Source organism: Ranitomeya imitator, chromosome 6 (genome assembly GCF_032444005.1).
Source record: "Ranitomeya imitator isolate aRanImi1 chromosome 6, aRanImi1.pri, whole genome shotgun sequence".
Classification (NCBI taxonomy): Eukaryota; Metazoa; Chordata; class Amphibia; order Anura; family Dendrobatidae; genus Ranitomeya; species Ranitomeya imitator.
In genome coordinates, this window is record NC_091287.1 from 19,644,992 (window position 1) to 19,666,569 (window position 21,578).

General features: G+C 41.4%; 1 protein-coding gene across 2 annotated transcripts in view; it reads left to right on the top strand.

Moving 5' to 3' along the window:
• CRHR2 (corticotropin releasing hormone receptor 2) overlaps nt 1-21,578 on the top strand; it is a 280,374-nt gene that overhangs the window by 175,311 nt on the left and 83,485 nt on the right. For both annotated transcript variants that reach the window (XM_069729278.1, XM_069729279.1), the window contains one exon: nt 21,170-21,255. In XM_069729278.1, coding sequence (XP_069585379.1) covers nt 21,170-21,255 — 86 coding nt within the window. The remainder of the gene's footprint in view (nt 1-21,169; nt 21,256-21,578) is intronic.

Consider the following 21,578-nt stretch of genomic DNA (forward strand, 5'->3'; position numbering starts at 1 on the left):
CTGTTGTGAATTCTGTGGCTGAATTCACTCCTGTGGTCACAAGTGGTACTGCAGCTTCTGAGCTTCCTCCCTCAGGTGTTCTGGTGAGCTCGTTAACTGCTTCATTACTTAACTCCGCCTGATGCTGCTATCCTTGCTCCTTGTCAATGTTTCAGTGTTGGATCTGAGCTTCTCCTGATTGTTCCTGTGACCTGCTGCTCTGTATAGCTAAGTGCCTTTTGTTTTTTTGTTGCTTTTTTTCTGTCCAGCTTGTCTTTTGTTTTGCTGGAAGCTCTGAGACGCAAAGGGTGTACCGCCGTGCCGTTAGTTTGGCACGGTGGGGTTTTTTTTGCCCCCTTTGCGTGGTTTTGCTTTAGGGTTTTTTGTAGACTGCAAAGTTCGCTTTACTGTCCTCGCTCTGTCCTAGAATATCGGGCCCCACTTTGCTGAATCTATTTCATCCCTACGTTTTGTCTTTTCATCTTACTCACAGTCATTATATGTGGGGGGCTGCCTTTTCCTTTGGGGAATTTCTCTGGGGCAAGTCAGGCCTATTTTTCTATCTTCAGGCTAGCTAGTTTCTTAGGCTGTGCCGAGTTGCCTAGGTAGTTGTTAGGCGCAATCCACAGCCGCTTTTAGTTGTGTTTAGGATAGGATCAGGTGTGCAGTCTACAGAGTTTCCACGTCTCAGAGCTCGTTCTTGTATTTTTGGGTATTTGTCAGATCACTGTGTGCGCTCTGATCGCTAAGCACACTGTGTTTCTGGATTGCCTTCATAACACCTGTCATTAGCAAACATAACACTTTACATAGTTTTGTATCATCCGCAAATATCGATATTTTACTGTGTAAACCTTCTACCAGATCGTTGATAGATATGTTGAAGAGAACAGGTCCCAATACTGACCCCTGCGGTACCCCACTGGTCACAGCGACCCAGTTAGAGACTATACCATTTATAACCACCCTCTGCTTTCTATCACTAAGCCAGTTACTAACCCATTTACACACATTTTCCCCCAGACCAAGCATTCTCATTTTGTGTACCAACCTCTTGTGCGGCACGGTTTCAAACGCTTTGGAAAAATCAAGATATACCACATCGGTTCACTTTTAGAGCCCTTTTTGAATATTGGCACCACATTTGCTATGCGCCAGTCCTGCGGAACAGACCCCGTCGCTACAGAGTCCCTAAAAATAAGAAATAATGGTTTATCTATTACATTACTTAGTTCTCTTAGTACTCGTGGGTGTATGCCATCCGGACCCGGAGATTTATCTATTTTAATCTTATTTAGCCGGTTTCGCACCTCTTCTTGGGTTAGATTGGTGACCCTTAATATAGGGTTTTCATTGTTTCTTGGGATTTCACCTAGCATTTCATTTTCCACCGTGAATACCGTGGAGAAGAAGGTGTTTAATATGTTAGCTTTTTCCTCGTCTTCTACAACCATTCTTTCCTCACTATTTTTTAAGGGGCCTACATTTTCAGTTTTTATTCTTTTACTATTGATATAGTTGAAGAACAGTTTGGGATTAGTTTTACTCTCCTTAGCAATGTGCTTCTCTGTTTCCTTTTTGGCAGCTTTAATTAGTTTTTTAGATAAAGTATTTTTCTCCTTATAGTTTTTTAGAGCTTCAATGGTGCCATCCTGCTTTAGTAGTGCAAATGCTTTCTTTTTACTGTTAATTGCCTGCCTTACTTCTTTGTTTAGCCACATTGGGTTTTTCCTATTTCTAGTCCTTTTATTCCCACAAGGTATAAACCGCTTACACTGCCTATTTAGGATGTTATGAAACCAGAACATGAGCTGCGCGCACAGTGAACAAGCCCGTAGAGACATGTTCACACCACCAAGAGACTTGAAAACACAAAAAAGCACAGTAAAACCAAAAACACACTGTTGCAAAAAAATCACAGTGGACAGCAAGTGCTAGTAAAAAGATGGAAAAAAACAGGGTATTTGGTTGATACGTTTTTTGCAAAAAATGTATATTAAGCCGCTCTACCAAACGTCAAGGTATACCCATATCAGAGCAGTCCTAACTAATGTATGTAATCCCTATCTGATGTATTTAAAACCTGGTCATATGTGCAATACCTGTATGAGCAGGATTCAGAAAAGGAATGTCCATGTGGACACGCTGGACAGAACGGCTCCTGTGCGCACAGCTCAAAAAAATTTAGGATGTTCTTAAACATTTTCCATTTATTATCTGTATTCTTATTTCTGAGGATATTGTCCCAGTCTACCAGATTAAGGGCATCTCTAAGCTGGTCAAACTTTGCCTTCCTAAAGTTCAGTGTTTTTGTGACTCCCTGACAAGTCCCCCTAGTGAAAGACAGGTGAAACTGTACAATATTGTGGTCGCTATTTCCTAGATGCCCGACCACCTGCAGATTTGTTATTCTGTCAGGTCTATTACTCTGGTTGGATTCTGCACCAATTGTGAAAGATAATTTTTCTTGGTTATTAGCAGAAACCTGTTGCCTTTATGGGTTTCACAGGTCTCTGTTTCCCAGTTAATATCCGGGTAGTTAAAGTCCCCCATAACCAGGACCTCATTATGGGTTGCAGCTTCATCTATCTGCTTTAGAAGTAGAATTTCCATGATTTCTGTTATATTTGGGGGTTTGTAACAGACCCCAAGGAGAATTTTGTTACCATTTTTCCCTCCATGAATTTCGACCCATATGGACTCGACATCCTCATTCCCTTCGCTAATATCCTCCCTTAAAGTGGACTTTAGACAAGACTTTACATAGAGACAAACCCCTCCTCCTCTCCGATTTTTACGATCCTTTCTAAACAGACTGTAACCCTGTAAGATAACTTGCCAGTCATAGCTTTCATCTAACCATGTCTCGGTTATTCCCACTATGTCAAAGTTACCTGTAGATATTTCTGCTTCTAGTTCTTCCATCTTGTTTGTCAGGCTTCTGGCGTTTGCGAGCATGCAGTTTAGAGGATTTTGTTTTGTTCCAATCTCCTCCCTGTGGATTGTTTTGGAAATTTTCTTACCTCCCTTCCGATGTTGTCTTGGGTCTTCTTTGCCGCATATCATATCCTTCATCAGTATATTTTCTGGCTTAAAGTTTGTGTCTTAACATTTTTCTTCCCGTCCCCTCTTCTTCTAGTTTAACGCCCTCCTGATGAGTATAGCGAGTCTTCTGGCGAATGTGTTTCCCAGGTTTGTTGAGGTGTAGTCTGTCTGTGGCAAGGAGTCCGTCGTACAGGTAGTTCACACCGTGGTCCAGGATTCCAAATACTTGGTGTCTGCAGCATCGTCTTAGCCAGTTGTTCACATCAAGGATCCTGTTCCATCTCCTGGTGCCATGCCCGTCTACTGGAAGGATAGAAGAAAAAACTACCTGTGCATCCAGTTCCTTTACTTTCTTCCCCAACTCTTCAAAGTCCTTGCAGATCGTCAGTGGGTCTTTCCTTGCCGTGTCATTGGTACCAACATGTATCCGAAAAAATGGGTCCTTGGAACTGATGAGGCTTGGTATCCTATCGGCCACATCCTTGATCTTCGCACCTGGAAGGCAGCATACTTCTCTTGTGGTAATGTCCGGTCTGCAGATGGCTGCTTCTGTGCCTCTCAGTAGTGAGTCTCGACCACTACCACTCTTCTTTGCTTCTTGGCTGTAATTTTTGGTGTCACTTCTGGGTGTTGCTGTGAGCCATTTTCTTCTTGGCTTGCTTGTACTGCCTCATCCTTAGGTGTGCCATCTTCGTCCTCCACAAGGCCTTGGTATCGGTTTCTCAGTTGTGTGGTTGGTGATTTCTCCATGGTCTTCTTGCTTCTTTTGGTCACATGCTTCCACTCATCTGCTTTTGGAGGTTCTCTGACACTTTCTTCACCTACTGTGACCAGTAGAGATGCTTCTGTTCTATCTAAGAAGTCTTCAATTTCTTTGATGAGTTTCAAAGTTGCAATTCTTTCATCCAGACCCTGCACCTCTTCTTCGTAGTCTACACTTCTGGCAGGTGAAGTTGGATTCTTCTTCTGGTCGATCTGTGAACATGTAGCACATGCTGCAGCTCACCATGTAGGTTGTCACATCTGCCAAGTTGCTCCTAGATCCTGCTGACTTGCCGAGTGTCTTCCTTCTTGTGTAATCTACCATAGTCAGCTGTAATCTGATCTCTCAGTGAGCTGTCAGTCCCTCTTAAGGCCCCTTCACATTAAGCGACGCTGCAGCGATACCGACAACGATCCGGATCGCTGCAGCGTCGCTGTTTGGTCGCTGGAGAGCTGTCACACAGACCGCTCTCCAGCGACCAACGATGCCGGTAACCAGGGTAAACATCGGGTAACTAAGCGCAGGGCCGCGCTTAGTAACCCTGGTTACCATCCTAAAAGTAAAAAAAACAAACACTACATACTTACCTACCGCTGTCTGTCCCCGGCGCTCTGCTTCTCTGCACTCCTCCTGTACTGGCTGTGAGCATAGCACGCCGATCCAGCGATGTCCACAGGAGATCCAGCGACGAAATAAAGTTCTGGACTTTCTTCAGCGACCAACGATCTCCCAGCAGGGGCCTGATCGTTGGTCGCTGTCACACATAACGATTTTATTAACGATATCGTTGCTACGTCACAAAAAGCAACGATATCGTTAACAATATCGTTATGTGTGAAGGTACCTTTAGTTTGACAAAAGACAAATTTTAGCATCTTGATCAGAGTGCTTTAAGAGAGAAAGAAGAAGCTCGTAAATGGAGAAGAAAGCAGATTTCACCGATACAAAGTTTCATATATTCACTTAGATTCCCTAATCTCTGGTAGATGATCACTTCCATATCATCGTATGATCGGAACAAGTCCTAAATCATATTTCAAATCCATCTTGAGCCTGTCCTATAAGCAGAGCACATCTGTTCCTCTAGCGAGAAGATGTACAGGTGAGATCTTAATAATGGATTGATGAAGTCATGTTACTAGCCCAATTTATACATAGCAGCCAGAGCCGCCTAAAGCAATTCATTCTCTCCCGTGAATGTGAGTGCGTGGCACAGCTGGGAGCCGGGCACACATTTATTTAAGTGCTTCAGCAATGAAGAAGGCAGAAGGAGAGTTTCTTCATTGCTCCTCAGATCTATATTTGGCTCTTATTAAACTTGACGGAGGAAATACGCTATTAACCACAGAAGTGGAACCGACATATTATCCATCTGTGTCTCGAGCCGTGCAGCAGGGACTGTATTTTTAGAAAATCACATCTATTTTTTTCTACGTCGTGTGGATTTAATGATGTTCTGTGATAAAGTATATGGTTGGTAGAAGGGAAGCCATATGTTTCCAGTCTCTGTCCTCAATGAGACATCTGGAACATTTAAATAGATTAATTGCATAAAATTAATGATTGGCACATCTTACTCCAGCGGCCTGTTCATCAAGACTGGAGTAAAAGTATCAAGTAACCAATTTTGATGAGTCGAGGCCATAGTGTGCAGTATAGCATAGAGTGAGTTCCCTCACTCGGTGGCTGTATAAATTATATGTAATACACACCATCTAGTGGTGGCTGTATAAATCTATGTAGTGAGCTCCTCCTAGTGGTGACTGTATAAATCTATGTAGTGAGCTCCTCCTAGTGGTGACTGTATACATCTATGTAGTGCGCTCCCTCTAGTGATGACTGTATAAATCTATGTAGTGAGCTCCTCCTTGTGGTGACTGTATAAATCTATGCAGTGAGCTCCCCCTAGTGGTGACTGTATAAATCTGTATGTAGTGAGCTCCCTGTAGTGGTGATTGTATAAATCTGTATGTAGTGAGCTCCCTCTAGTGATGACTGTATAAATCTATGTAGTGAGCTCCTCCTAGTGGTGACTGTATAAATCTATGTAGTGAGCTCCCCCTATTGGTGACTGTGTAAATCTGTATGTAGTGAGCTCCCTGTAGTGGTGACTGTATAAATCTGTATGTAGTGAGCTCCCTCTAGTGATGACTGTATAAATCTATGTAGTGAGCTCCTCCTAGTGGTGACTGTATAAATCTATGTAGTGAGCTCCCCCTAGTGGTGACTGTGTAAATCTGTATGTAGTGAGCTCCCTGTAGTGGTGATTGTATAAATCTGTATGTAGTGAGCTCCCTCTAGTGGTGGCTGTATAAATCTGTATGTAGTGAGCTCCCCCTAGTGGTGATTGTATAAATCTGTATGTAGTGAGCTCCCCCTAGTGGTGGCTGTATAAATCTGTATGTAGTGAGCTCCCCCTTATATTGACTGTATAAATCTGTATGTAGTGAGCTCCCCCTAGTGGTGGGTATATAAATCTGTATGTAGTGAGCTCCCTCTAGTGGTGTCTGTATAAATCTGTATGTAGTGAGCTCCTCCTAGTGGTGGCTGTATAAATCTATGTAGTGAGCTCCTCCTAGTGGTGACTGTATAAATCTATGTAGTGAGCTCCCCCTAGTGGTGACTGTATAAATCTGTATGCAGTGAGCTCCCTGTAGTGGTGATTGTATAAATCTGTATGTAGTGAGCTCCCTCTAGTGGTGGGTATATAAATCTGCATGTAGTGAGCTCCCCCTAATGGTGGCTGTATAAATTTGTATATAAAGAGCTCCCCCTAGTGGTGATTGTATAAATCTGTATGTAGAGAGCTCCCCCTAGTGGTGGCTGTATAATCTGTATGTAGTGAGCTCCCCCTTATATTGACTGTATAAATCTGTATGTAGTGAGCTCCCCCTAGTGGTGATTGTATAAATCTGTATGTAGTGAGCTCCTCCTAGTGGTGACTGTATAAATCTGTATGTAGGGAGCTCCTCCTAGTGGTGGCTGTATAAATCTGTATGTAGTGAGCTCCCCCTAGTGGTGGCTGTATAAATCTGTATGCAGTGAGCTCCCCCTTATTGACTGTATAAATCTGTATGTAGTGAGCTCCCCCTAGTGGTGGCTGTATAAATCATTACGTAGCATGCTCCCCATAGTGGTGTCTATATAAATCTGTATGTAGTGAGTTCCTCCAAGTGGTGACTGTATAAATCTGTATGTAGGGAGCTCCCCCTAGTGGTGGCTGTATAAATCTGTATGCAGTGAGCTCCCCCTTATTGACTGTATAAATCTGTATGTAGTGAGCTCCCCCTAGTGGTGACTGTATAAATCATTACGTAGCATGCTCCCCATAGTGGTGTCTATATAAATCTGTATGTAGTGAGTTCCTCCAAGTGGTAGATGCATAAATCTGTATGTATACAAAAAAACACAGCAGCACATGTGCATGAATCTGGGCCATGTGAAAACACAGACAAACATTCATTATAGATTATACTTTTCAAAAATATTTTTCACAAATTTTTTCAAAAAATTTTTATTCATAAAACTTACAGTAATAGATGAAAATGAAGGTTCTTATCGCATAAATTGGCCAATTCATGTATGCCCATCAACCACGACAAGGTGACCTCCCTCTGATGGGTCCAACTCTACTGTACATGCCACTTTTGGGCCACCAGCCTACAACTATGGACAAAACATGTCACTCTCGGGCTGCACAGTTTGGACGATAACACGATATCAGGCTGCGCTGCTGTAATAAAGAATCCTTGAAATCAAGATGAATTAAACGTTTTTTATTTCTGCAAAGCATTTCAAAGCTACAATAGGTTTTTCACTGGATAAAGACGCTAAAGTGGAAATAAAAACCGTTTAACTCATCTTGGTCCCAGGGATTCTTCATTACAATAGTGCAGCCTGATATTGGGCTATTATCATTCAAACTGGTCAACAACTCTCCAGGAGGAGATGATCACCGGCCACGAGGCGGCAGCGGCGGCAGCAGCCATCATCAGGTGTCCATTGTGCCTGCACACAACCTGCTCAGGTCAGCACCTTCTTTAACTTTCCTTTGTAGCTAAAAGGGTGTCACCGATGGGCACCTTTTATTCCCCCACACTAGTCATTATTGCAGACAGACGGAATGTTAACAATTTTAATTTGGAGTTCTGTAAGAAAAAAATGTCACTTCCTATAAAGATAAAAAGAGGAAATTAAAGTCTCGGGTTCCTCCTTCCTCTGGGACATTACACCATATTACAAGCCTCCATGTTGGTTTTCACTTATTAGGACAGATCATTGTTTATATGACTGGGTGCTAGCACTGCAGCTTTGACCCGCTGGGGTCCTGGGTTCAAATCCCACCAGGGAGAACATCTACAGGAAGATTATATGTTCTCCAGCTTCTTCCCACACAGAGAGGGAATCTAGATTGTGAGCCCCAATGGGGACAGTGATGTCTAGAAAGGGCTGTGGTGCTATGTGATAAAATTACTATTATAGTAAATAAATCCCCCATACTGTATATTCATACAGATTTCAAGCTGCTTCTCTGGACACTGTATGCTCTTGATATCCGGACACTTTATGGATGATTTCAATGGACATTCATCTATCTCAATCACTATGTAGTCAGTATTACATTTACTTTATTTATTGTAAATATACTGTATATAGCGAGTATAATTTTATACACTTGGTCTATATGAGTAGACAAACCGCTGATCCCATCTACTTCAGTGCAGAAATATCACGAAGCTAGAACCTATCTGCACCGATTATAGATGAACGCCCGTGTTCACCGCAACTCTGTATGTGAAATCTGTTACATTAATAGAGAATATTCCGAGAGACCTTGTGCCCTGAAATCTTAATATTTTATTCCAGGTTTCAATGCAGGGAGACAACTCCCTTTTAATTAATGCATCTGACCCTCAGTATTCTCCAAGGACATCATTATCATCATGCTACTGTCACTAAATGGTTACACAGTTCTCAATAATTCATGTGAGAAACAACACAGGTCACAGATATAATATTTATGAAGGCTATTAATTGTATCAGGCGCACCTTGTTCACCCTAGAGTGTATAAAGGGAAAATATCCCTTGTGTATAAGTATATAATTGCCATAATATTACCACCTATCTTCTAGAATATAATTAATATAATACTGCCACCTTTTAAAGAATGTAACTACTATAATACTGCCCCTATGTACAAGAATATATTTACTATAATACTGCTCCTATGTACAAGAAAATAGCTACTATAATACTGCCCCCTATATACAAGAATATAACTTCTATAATACTGCTCCTATGTACAAGAATATAACTACTATAATACTGCCCCCTATGTACAAGAATATAACTTCTATAATACTGCTCCTATGTACAAGAATATAACTACTATAATACTGCCCCTATGTACAAGAATATAACTACTATAATACTGCTCCTATGTACAAGAATATAACTACTATAATACTGCCCCTATGAATAAGAATATAACTACTATAATACTGCCCCCTATATACAAGAATATAACTACTATAATACTGCCCCTATGTACAAGAATATAACTACTATAATACTGCTCCTATGTACAAGAATATAACTACTATAATACTGCCCCTATGAATAAGAATATAACTACTATAATACTGCCCCTACATACAAGAATATAACTACTATAATACTGCCCCTATATACAAGAATATAACTACTATAATACTGCTCATATGTACAAGAATATAACCACTATAATACTGCTCCCTATGTACAAGAATATAACTACTATAATACTGCCCCCTATATACAAGAATATAACTACTATAATACTGCCCCTATGTACAAGAATATAACTACTATAATACTGCTCCTATGTACAAGAATATAACTACTATAATACTGCCCCTATGAATAAGAATATAACTACTATAATACTGCCCCTACATACAAGAATATAACTACTATAATACTGCCCCTATGTACAAGAATATAACTACTATAATACTGCCCCTATGTACAAGAATATAACTACTATAATACTGCTCCTATGTACAAGAATATATCTTCTATAGTACTGCCTCTATGTACAAAGATATATCTACTATAATACTGCTCCTATGTACAAGAATATAACTACTATAATACTGCTCCTATGTACAAGAATATATCTACTATAATACTGCTCCTATGTACAAGAATATAACTACTATAATACTGCTCCTATGTACAAGAATATATCTACTATAATACTGCTCCTATGTACAAGAATATATCTACTATAATACTGCCCCTATGAATAAGAATATAACTACTATAATACTGCCCCTACATACAAGAATATAACTACTATAATACTGCCCCTATGTACAAGAATATAACTACTATAATACTGCTCCTATGTACAAGAATATAACTACTATAATACTGCTCCTATGTACAAGAATATATCTACTATAATACTGCCTCTATGTACAAAGATATATCTACTATAATACTGCTCCTATGTACAAGAATATAACTACTATAATACTGCTCCTATGTACAAGAATATATCTACTATAATACTGCTCCTATGTACAAGAATATAACTACTATAATACTGCTCCTATGTACAAGAATATATCTACTATTATACTGCTCCTATGTACAAGAATATAACTACTATAATACTGCCCCTATGTACAAGAATATAACTACTATAATACTGCCCCTATGTATAAGAATATAACTACTATAATACTGCCAACTATGTATAAGAATATAACTACTATAATAGTGCTCCTATGTATAAGAATATATCTACTATAATACTGCCCCTATGTACAAGAATATAACTACTATAATACTGCTCCTATGTACAAGAATACTGAATACTGAAGTACTATAATACTGCTCCTATGTACAAGAATATAACTACTATAATACTGTTCCTATGTACAAGAATATATCTACTATAATACTGCCCCTATGTACAAGAATATAACTACTATAATACTGCTCCTATGTACAAGAATACTGAATACTGAAGTACTATAATACTGCTCCTATATACCGCAATATAACTACTATAATACTGCTCCTATGTACAGCAATATAACTACTATAATACTGCTCCTATGTACAAGAATATAACTACTATAATACTGCCCCTATGTACAAGAATATAACTACTATAATACTGCTCCTATATACAAGAATATAACTACTATAATACTGCCCCTATGTACAAGAATATAACTACTATAATACTGCTCCTATGTACAAGAATATATCTACTATAATACTGCTCATATGTACAAGAATATAACTACTATAATACTGCTCCTATGTATAAGAATATAACTACTATAATACTGCCCCTATGTACAAGAATATAACTACTATAATACTGCTCATATGTACAAGAATATAACTACTATAATACTGCTCCTATGTACAAGAATATAACTACTATAATACTGCCCCTATGTACAAGAATGTAACTACTATAATACTGCTCCTATATATAAGAATATAACTACTATAATACTGCTCCTATGTACAACAATATAACTACTATAATACTGCTCCTATATACAACAATATAACTACTATAATACTGCCCCTATGTACAAGAATATAACTACTATAATACTGCCCCTATGTACAAGAATATAACTACTATAATACTGCCCCTATGTACAAGAATATATCTACTATAATACTGCTCATATGTACAAGAATATAACTACTATAATACTGCTCCTATGTACAAGAATATAACTACTATAATACTGCCCCTATGTACAAGAATATAACTACTATAACACTGCTCCTATGTACAAGAATATAACTACTATAATACTGCCCCTATGTACAAGAATATAACTACTATAATACTGCTCCTATGTACAAGAATATAACCACTATAATACTGCTCCTATGAACAAGAATATATTTACTATAATACTGCCATGTACAGCACAATGTTTTGTCTCCGCTTTTACATGGGACCGCTTGCATTTTTTCCAGTATGTTGAGCTGTTAAACATGTCCCCTTAGTGATGCAATTGTTGGGCAGCGGGTGCCTCCTCTGTTGGGGTATGTAGGCGCAGGCACTTCAGCCATTTTCTTGTTTCCACTGCGCTTCACAGAGTATCTACGATATTGTACGACCGCACATTATGGCTGTGGCTCAGTTGATGTAGATGAGGAGTATAGGGGGCTTCAGTGCTGGGGGCTTGTTGCGGTGACATCACATCAGACAGTCCCATGTACTCTGGCAGTCTGTGCGCAGCACATTGACTTTGCAGTAACAGAGATCTGTAGCCACTTCGGCTTTTTCAATTTTCATGTTTGTCACATTCAGTGGTAAATGGATTGTTAATTATAAGGACAGCGGGACGATTATAGTATAATGCCGGAGTACAAATCACCCTCCTGCTACCGGGAGGACGGAGACGGAGCGGAGATTGCCGCTAAATGTCAGACGTGTCATTAGATGGTGTAATATAAGAAGCACAGGAAAGGCGTGAGGGCCACTAATGGCTGCCGATTCCTGGCTGAGTTCTGTCATCTTTATTGTTCTACCTGGAATGTCAGTCTGCACTGCTGTTCTAAAATCATTCATGAACCTACAAGCCCAGGATGAACAGCTCTGAATGGAGTTGTGAGAGGCCACATGTAAATGGAGCTGTCATTACCTCGCCCACCAATCATAATCAAACCACTCTGATGACTCCTCCCTCTAATAACGAGATGACTCTGATGACTCCTCCCTCTAATAACGAGATGACCCTGATGACTCCTCCCTTTAATAACGAGATGACCCTGATGACTCCTCCCTCTAATAACGAGATGACTCTGATGACTCCTCCCTCTAATAAGGAGATGACTCTGATGACTCCTCCCTCTAATAACGAGATGACTCTGATGACTCCTCCCTCTAATAAGGAGATGACTCTGATGACTCCTCCCTCTAATAAGGAGATGACTCTGATGACTCCTCCCTCTAATAACGAGATGACTCTGATGACTCCTCCCTCTAATAAGGAGATGACTCTGATGACTCCTCCCTCTAATAATGAGATGTCTCTGCTGACTCCTCCCTCTAATAATGAGATGTCTCTGCTGCCTCTTCCCTCTAATAATGAGATGTCTCTGCTGTCTCTTCCCTCTAATAATGAGATGTCTCTGCTGTCTCTTTCCTCTAATAATGAGATGTCTCTGCTGCCTCTTCCCTCTAATAATGAGATGTCTCTGCTGCCTCTTCCCTCTAATAATGAGATGTCTCTGCTGCCTCTTCCCTCTAATAATGAGATGTCTCTGCTGTCTCTTTCCTCTAATAATGAGATGTCTCTGCTGCCTCTTCCCTCTAATAATGAGATGTCTCTGCTGCCTCTTTCCTCTAATAATGAGATGTCTCTGCTGCCTCTTCCCTCTAATAATGAGATGTCTCTGCTGTCTCTTCCCTCTAATAATGAGATGTCTCTGCTGTCTCTTTCCTCTAATAATGAGATGTCTCTGCTGCCTCTTCCCTCTGATAATGAGATGTTTCTGCTGCCTCTTCCCTCTGATAATAATGAGATGTCTCTGCTGCCTCTTCCCTCTAATAATGAGATGTCTCTGCTGTCTCTTCCCTCTAATAATGAGATGTCTCTGCTGTCTCTTCCCTCTAATAATGAGATGTCTCTGCTGTCTCTTCCCTCTAATAATGAGATGTCTCTGCTGTCTCTTCCCTCTAATAATGAGATGTCTCTGCTGTCTCTTCCCTCTAATAATGAGATGTCTCTGCTGTCTCTTCCCTCTAATAATGAGATGTCTCTTCTGCCTCTTCCCTCTAATAATGAGATGTCTCTGCTGCCTCTTCCCTCTAATAATGAGGTGTCGCTGCTGCCTCTTCCCTCTAATAATGAGATGTCTCTGCTGTCTCTTCCCTCTGATAATGAGATGTCTCTTCTGCCTCTTCCCTCTAATAATGAGATGTCTCTGCTGTCTCTTCCCTCTAATAATGAGATGTCTCTTCTGCCTCTTCCCTCTGATAATGAGATGTCTCTGCTGCCTCTTCCCTCTAATAATGAGATGTCTCTGCTGTCTCTTCCCTCTAATAATGAGATGTCTCTGCTGTCTCTTCCCTCTAATAATGAGATGTCTCTGCTGTCTCTTCCCTCTAATAATGAGATGTCTCTGCTGCCTCTTCCCTCTAATAATGAGATATCTCTGCTGTCTCTTCCCTCTAATAATGAGATGTCTCTGCTGCCTCTTCCCTCTAATAATGAGATGTCTCTGCTGCCTCTTCCCTCTAATAATGAGATGTCTCTGCTGCCTCTTCCCTCTAATAATGAGGTGTCGCTGCTGCCTCTTCCCTCTAATAATGAGATGTCTCTGCTGTCTCTTCCCTCTGATAATGAGATGTCTCTTCTGCCTCTTCCCTCTAATAATGAGATGTCTCTGCTGTCTCTTCCCTCTAATAATGAGATGTCTCTGCTGCCTCTTCCCTCTAATAATGAGATATCTCTGCTGTCTCTTCCCTCTAATAATGAGATGTCTCTGCTGCCTCTTCCCTCTGATAATGAGATGTCTCTGCTGCCTCTTCCCTCTAATAATGAGATGTCTCTGCTGCCTCTTCCCTCTAATAATGAGGTGTCGCTGCTGCCTCTTCCCTCTAATAATGAGATGTCTCTGCTGTCTCTTCCCTCTGATAATGAGATGTCTCTTCTGCCTCTTCCCTCTAATAATGAGATGTCTCTGCTGTCTCTTCCCTCTAATAATGAGATGTCTCTTCTGCCTCTTCCCTCTGATAATGAGATGTCTCTGCTGCCTCTTCCCTCTAATAATGAGATGTCTCTGCTGTCTCTTCCCTCTAATAATGAGATGTCTCTGCTGTCTCTTCCCTCTAATAATGAGATGTCTCTGCTGTCTCTTCCCTCTAATAATGAGATGTCTCTGCTGCCTCTTCCCTCTAATAATGTGATTTCTCTGCTGCCTCTTCCCTCTAATAATGAGATGTCTCTGCTGCCTCTTCCCTCTAATAATGAGTTGTCTCTGCTGTCTCTTCCCTCTGATAATGAGATGTCTCTTCTGCCTCTTCCCTCTAATAATGAGATGTCTCTGCTGCCTCTTCCCTCTAATAATGAGATGTCTCTGCTGTCTCTTCCCTCTAATAATGTGATTTCTCTGATGCCTCTTCCCTCTAATAATGAGATGTCTCTGCTGCCTCTTCCCTCTAATAATGAGATGTCTCTGCTGTCTCTTCCTTCTAATAATGAGATGTCTCTGCTGTCTCTTCCCTCTAATAATGAGATGTCTCTGTTGTCTCTTCCCTCTAATAATGTGATTTCTCTGATGCCTCTTCCCTCTAATAATGAGATGTCTCTGCTGTCTCTTCCCTCTAATAATGTGATTTCTCTGATGCCTCTTCCCTCTAATAATGAGTTGTCTCTGCTGTCTCTTCCCTCTAATAATGAGATGTCTCTGCTGTCTCTTCCCTCTAATAATGAGATGTCTCTTCTGCCTCTTCCCTCTAATAATGAGATGTCTCTGCTGCCTCTTCCCTCTAATAATGTGATTTCTCTGCTGTCTCTTCCCTCTAATAATGAGATGTCTCTGCTGCCTCTTCCCTCTAATAATGAGATGTCTCTGCTGTCTCTTCCTTCTAATAATGAGATGTCTCTGCTGTCTCTTCCCTCTAATAATGAGATGTCTCTGCTGTCTCTTCCCTCTAATAATGAGATGTCTCTGCTGCCTCTTCCCTCTAATAATGTGATTTCTCTGATGCCTCTTCCCTCTAATAATGAGATGTCTCTGCTATCTCTTCCCTCTAATAATGTGATTTCTCTGATGCCTCTTCCCTCTAATAATGAGTTGTCTCTGCTGTCTCTTCCCTCTAATAATGAGATGTCTCTGCTGTCTCTTCCCTCTAATAATGTGATTTCTCTGATGCCTCTTCCTTCTAATAATGAGATGTCTCTGCTGTCTCTTCCCTCTAATAATGAGATGTCTCTGCTGCCTCTTCCCTCTAATAATGAGTTGTCTCTGCTGTCTCTTCCCTCTAATAATGAGATGTCTCTGCTGCCTCTTCCCTCTAATAATGAGATGTCTCTGCTGTCTCTTCCCTCTAATAATGTGATTTCTCTGCTGCCTCTTCCCTCTAATAATGTGATTTCTCTGATGCCTCTTCCCTCTAATAATGAGTTGTCTCTGCTGTCTCTTCCCTCTAATAATGAGATGTCTCTGCTGTCTCTTCCCTCTAATAATGAGATGTCTCTGCTGTCTCTTCCCTCTAATAATGAGATGTCTCTGCTGTCTCTTCCCTCTAATAATGTGATTTCTCTGATGCCTCTTCCCTCTAATAATGTGATTTCTCTGATGCCTCTTCCCTCTAATAATGAGATGTCTCTGCTGTCTCTTCCCTCTAATAATGAGGTCTCTCTGCTGCCTCTTCCCTCTAATAATGAGATGTCTCTTCTGCCTCTTCCCTCTAATAATGAGATGTCTCTGCTGTCTCTTCCCTCTAATAATGTGATTTCTCTGATGCCTCTTCCCTCTAATAATGAGATGCCTCTGCTGTCTCTTCCCTCTGATAATGAGATGTCTCTGCTGCCTCTTCCCTCTAATAATGAGATGTCTCTGCTGTCTCTTCCCTCTAATAATGAGATGTCTCTGCTGTCTCTTCCCTCTAATAATGAGATGTCTCTGCTGTCTCTTCCCTCTAATAATGTGATTTCTCTGCTGTCTCTTCCCTCTAATAATGAGATGTCTCTGCTGTCTCTTCCCTCTAATAATGAGATGTCTCTGCTGTCTCTTCCCTCTAATAATGAGATGTCTCTGCTGCCTCTTCCCTCTAATAATGAGATGTCTCTGCTGTCTCTTCCCTCTAATAATGTGATTTCTCTGCTGTCTCTTCCCTCTAATAATGAGATGTCTCTGCTGCCTCTTCCCTCTAATAATGAGATGTCTCTGCTGTCTCTTCCCTCTAATAATGTGATTTCTCTGCTGTCTCTTCCCTCTAATAATGAGATGTCTCTGCTGTCTCTTCCCTCTAATAATGAGATGTCTCTGCTGTCTCTTCCCTCTAATAATGAGATGTCTCTGCTGCCTCTTCCCTCTAATAATGAGATGTCTCTGCTGTCTCTTCCCTCTAATAATGTGATTTCTCTGCTGTCTCTTCCCTCTAATAATGAGATGTCTCTGCTGTCTCTTCCCTCTAATAATGAGATGTCTCTGCTGTCTCTTCCCTCTAATAATGAGATGTCTCTGCTGTCTCTTCCCTCTAATAATGAGATGTCTCTGCTGTCTCTTCCCTCTAATAATGAGATGTCTCTTCTGCCTCTTCCCTCTAATAATGAGATGTCTCTGCTGTCTCTTCCCTCTAATAATGTGATTTCTCTGATGCCTCTTTCCTCTGATAATGAGATGTCTCTGATGCCTCTTCCCTCTAATAATGAGATATCTCTGCTGCCTCTTCCCTCTAATAATGAGATGTCTCTGCTGTCTCTTCCCTCTAATAATGTGATTTCTCTGATGCCTCTTCCCTCTAATAATGAGATGTCTCTGCTGCCTCTTCCCTCTAATAATGAGATGTCTCTGCTGTCTCTTCCCTCTAATAATGAGATGTCTCTGCTGTCTCTTCCCTCTAATAATGAGATGTCTCTGCTGTCTCTTCCCTCTAATAATGAGATGTCTCTGCTGCCTCTTCCCTCTAATAATGAGATGTCTCTGCTGTCTCTTCCCTCTAATAATGAGATGTCTCTGCTGTCTCTTCCCTCTAATAATGAGATGTCTCTGCTGTCTCTTCCCTCTAATAATGAGTTGTCTCTGCTGCCTCTTCCCTCTAATAATGAGATGTCTCTGCTGCCTCTTCCCTCTAATAATGAGATGTCTCTGCTGTCTCTTCCCTCTAATAATGAGATGTCTCTGCTGTCTCTTCCCTCTAATAATGAGATGTCTCTGCTGCCTCTTCCCTCTAATAATGAGATGTCTCTGCTGCCTCTTCCCTCTGATAATGAGATGTCTCTTCTGCCTCTTCCCTCTAATAATGAGATGTCTCTGCTGTCTCTTCCCTCTAATAATGTGATTTCTCTGATGCCTCTTCCCTCTGATAATGAGATGTCTCTGATGCCTCTTCCCTCTAATAATGAGATGTCTCTGCTGCCTCTTCCCTCTAATAATGAGATGTCTCTGCTGTCTCTTCCCTCTAATAATGTGATTTCTCTGATGCCTCTTCCCTCTAATAATGAGATGTCTCTGCTGTCTCTTCCCTCTAATAATGAGATGTCTCTGCTGCCTCTTCCCTCTAATAATGTGATTTCTCTGATGCCTCTTCCCTCTGATAATGAGGTGTCTCTTCTGCCTCTTACCTCTGCATTTAGTACAATGAGAAGTCTCTGCTGACTCCATCCTATAATAATAATGAAAGGACTGTTTTGACCCCACCACGGCTAACACTAGTAAACATCCACTGTTGACCCCTCTATCTAAAAATAATAATATGATGGCTCTGCGGTTTCTGCCAGAGTCTGTACAGCAAAGTTAACAAGTCAGCAGCAGCGTACAGTTCTAGCAATAGATCTTCTCTCGCCACACATCAGACAGAATGTGACCACGAATCGTCAGACACGTCCGCGGAGGTTTGGGCCTCTAAAGTTAATAGTCCATAGACATGTAGTGTAAGATGAAGTACAGCGCCACTCCGGCTCCTTCTTCTGCTTCTGCTTTTCCTTCCAGCCACGATCCATATAATGATTTACGCTTGGTCGAGTCATTACTAATTACCGCCTCGTCTTTGTCACCTTAAAATCTCGTTATCATGCCGGAGGCTGAACGCAGATAAAACCAGAGAATAAATACATTGTTGAAGTTAATTGTTCAAGAATAGTCCCGTAAGTGCTGTAACAAAACTGTGTAGAACAGGCGGCCTATTATGTCCTAGCGTCCTACCGCCCGGCACACGACAGGTTAATGGCACGCTCAGTCCAACTAATGGCAAAGGAAAAATAATGTTATCCTGCGGTTACAGTCAGCGCTCAAAGTGTTGGACCTCTTTAAACTGTTCCAGAAAATGAAGTATTTATCCCAGAAAATGATTGCAGTCACACAAGTTTTGTTATATACATATTTATTTCCTTTGTGTGTATTGGAAAAACACAACAAAAACAGAGAAAAAATGGCAAATTGGTCATAATTTCACACAAAACCCCCAAAACAAGGAGGACAAAATTGTTTGCACCTTTCTAAAATTGTGGGTAAACATCTTTCAAGCATCTGATGCTCGTCCAAACTCACCTGTGGCAAGTAACAGGTTTAGACAACATGAAAATCACACCTGAAACCAGATACAAAGGGGAGAAGGCGACTCAATCTTCGCGTTGTGTGTCTGTGTGTGCCACGTTATGCATGGAGAACAGAAAGAGGAGAAGAGAACGGTCTGAGGACTTGAGAGCCAAAGCTGTTCTCCTTCTCCAGAGATCTTGATGTTCCTTTGTCCACGGTGGGCAACATAATCCAGATGTTTACAACCACTAACCATGAGTGGAGAAAAAGTTTTGGTGTTATCTTTCATATTCTCTGAAAGAAAAAGGCCAAGAACGCAAAAATTCTGCCGGGGTATGTAAACTTTTGAGCGCAACTGTACATATTGCACGGAAGCGACAGGTCCCCGGTAAGGCTGGTTTCACATTTACGTTTTTTGCCGCTGCGTTTTAACGCATATAAACGCATGCGTTTTTTTCCTATATTTAACATTAAAAACGCAAGCTTTTTTTTGTACGCGTTTGGCCGCGTTTGATGACGGATGTGTCGTTTCGATGCTTGCGTTTTGGTGCGGAAATGCAACATGTAGTAATTTCTAGAGGCGTTTGTTTGCCGCAAAAAAACGCATGCGTTCGATTGCGTCAAAAAAACGTATTGCTGTCTATGTAAACGCATGCGTTTTTAAGCACATGCGTTTGGTTGCGTTTTTATACACATGCGTTTTAATAGAGAAAAACAAGTCTAGACACTGATAAGCCACCCCCCACCATCAAGGTGATAAAGGGATCCAAACCCTAACCCTAGCCCTAACCCTACCCCTAACCCTACCCCTAACTCTAGCCCTACCCCTAACCCTACCCCTAACCCTACCCCTAGCCCTAACCCTAGCCCTAACCCTACCCCTAACCCTACCCCTACCCCTAACCCTAGCCCTAACCCTAGCCCTAACCCTAGCCCTACCCCTAACCCTAAACCTACCCCTAACCCTACCCTTAACCCTAGCCCTACCCGTAACCCTACCCCTAACCCTAGCCCTAACCCTAGCCCTAACCCTACCCCTAACCCTACCCCTAACCCTAGCCCTACCCCTAACCCTACCCCTAACCCTACCGTTAGCCCTACCCCTAACCCTAGCCCTAACCCTAACCCTAGCCCTAACCCTAGCCCTACCCCTAACCCTACCCCTACCCCTAACCCTAGCCCTAACCCTAGCCCTAACCCTATCCCTAACCCTAGCCCTACCCCTAACCCTACCCCTAACCCTACCCCTAGCCCTAGCCCTACCCCTAACCCTACCCCTAACCCTAGCCCTAACCCTAGCTCTAACCATAATGGGAAAATGGAAATAAATACAATTTCTCATCATGCGTACCAAAAACGCATCCGCAGGTGGTGAAAAAAACGCATGTAAACGCGTACAAACGCGACTTTTTTTTACCGCATGCGACAACGCATGCGTCTAAAAAATGCAGCATTTGTACGCGTTTACATGCGTTTTTTTCACCACCTGCGGATGCGGTTTAAACGCTGCATTTTTAAACGCAAATGTGAAACTAGCCTAACACTTTTTTTTCTATACAATTTGTCGGACATTGCACTTAGAAAATGGAAAAAGTGGGGAAAAGCTTGTCACTGAGGTTTCCAGGTGATCCGGGTGGAGTTGGCTGAGCATGACTTGTTCCTCCGTGCATCCAACCTCCCGCTGTTCCCTGTCACATCCCCAAATCCCAGACACTAATGCTCCTTGTCCGTCCCATGCTGCTCTGGAAAACATGACATTCTAGAGTTCCATGTATTTCTCCTTCCTGAGCCTGGTGCCTGTCATACCTGCTACCATCACCTGCTTATAACACTCCCGCACAATTATAAACTCTGCAGTATAGGGTTAATGGCCCTCACATTATACATCTGCTTCTCAACAGTCTTCTAATTCCTAATGATAATGAGCTAAAACCAGTTTTTGTTTTACTGCAAGCTGCAAAGTGAGTTTCCTCTTTGTTCACCAGTCTATTGTGCTGACATCTAGTGTACAATGTGAGAACTGCACTCATTCATGCATTATATCACCTCAAAGGCAATGACCGAAAAGTAAAAGTTTCACCAATTGTTAAAGTATTTCTATTTTGTGACCGGATCTAAGCTTGTGCATCTTGTCTCTGCAGGAACAGTTTACAGAGAATGTTTTGAGAATGGGACCTGGGCGACTTGGATGAACTACTCCCAGTGTGTGCCCATCCTGGACAACAAGGTGTGGAATCAATTATCCGAGACTGATAGAATGTGATTATTATGGGAGCTGCAGATCTGTTACTGAGAAGTGTTATAAAGTATCACAGTCAGTGCAGGGGGGAACACTGGGTGTTATATCTTATAGTCACAGATCATTTCATGTATACATATCAGAAACTGCACCAGCAGAATAGTGAGTGCAGCTCTGGGGCATAATACAGGATGTAACTTAGGATCAGTAATGTAATGTATGTACACAATGACTGCACCAGCAGAATAGTGAGTGCAGCTCTGGGGCATAATACAGGATGTAACTTAGGATCAGTAGTGTAATGTATGTAC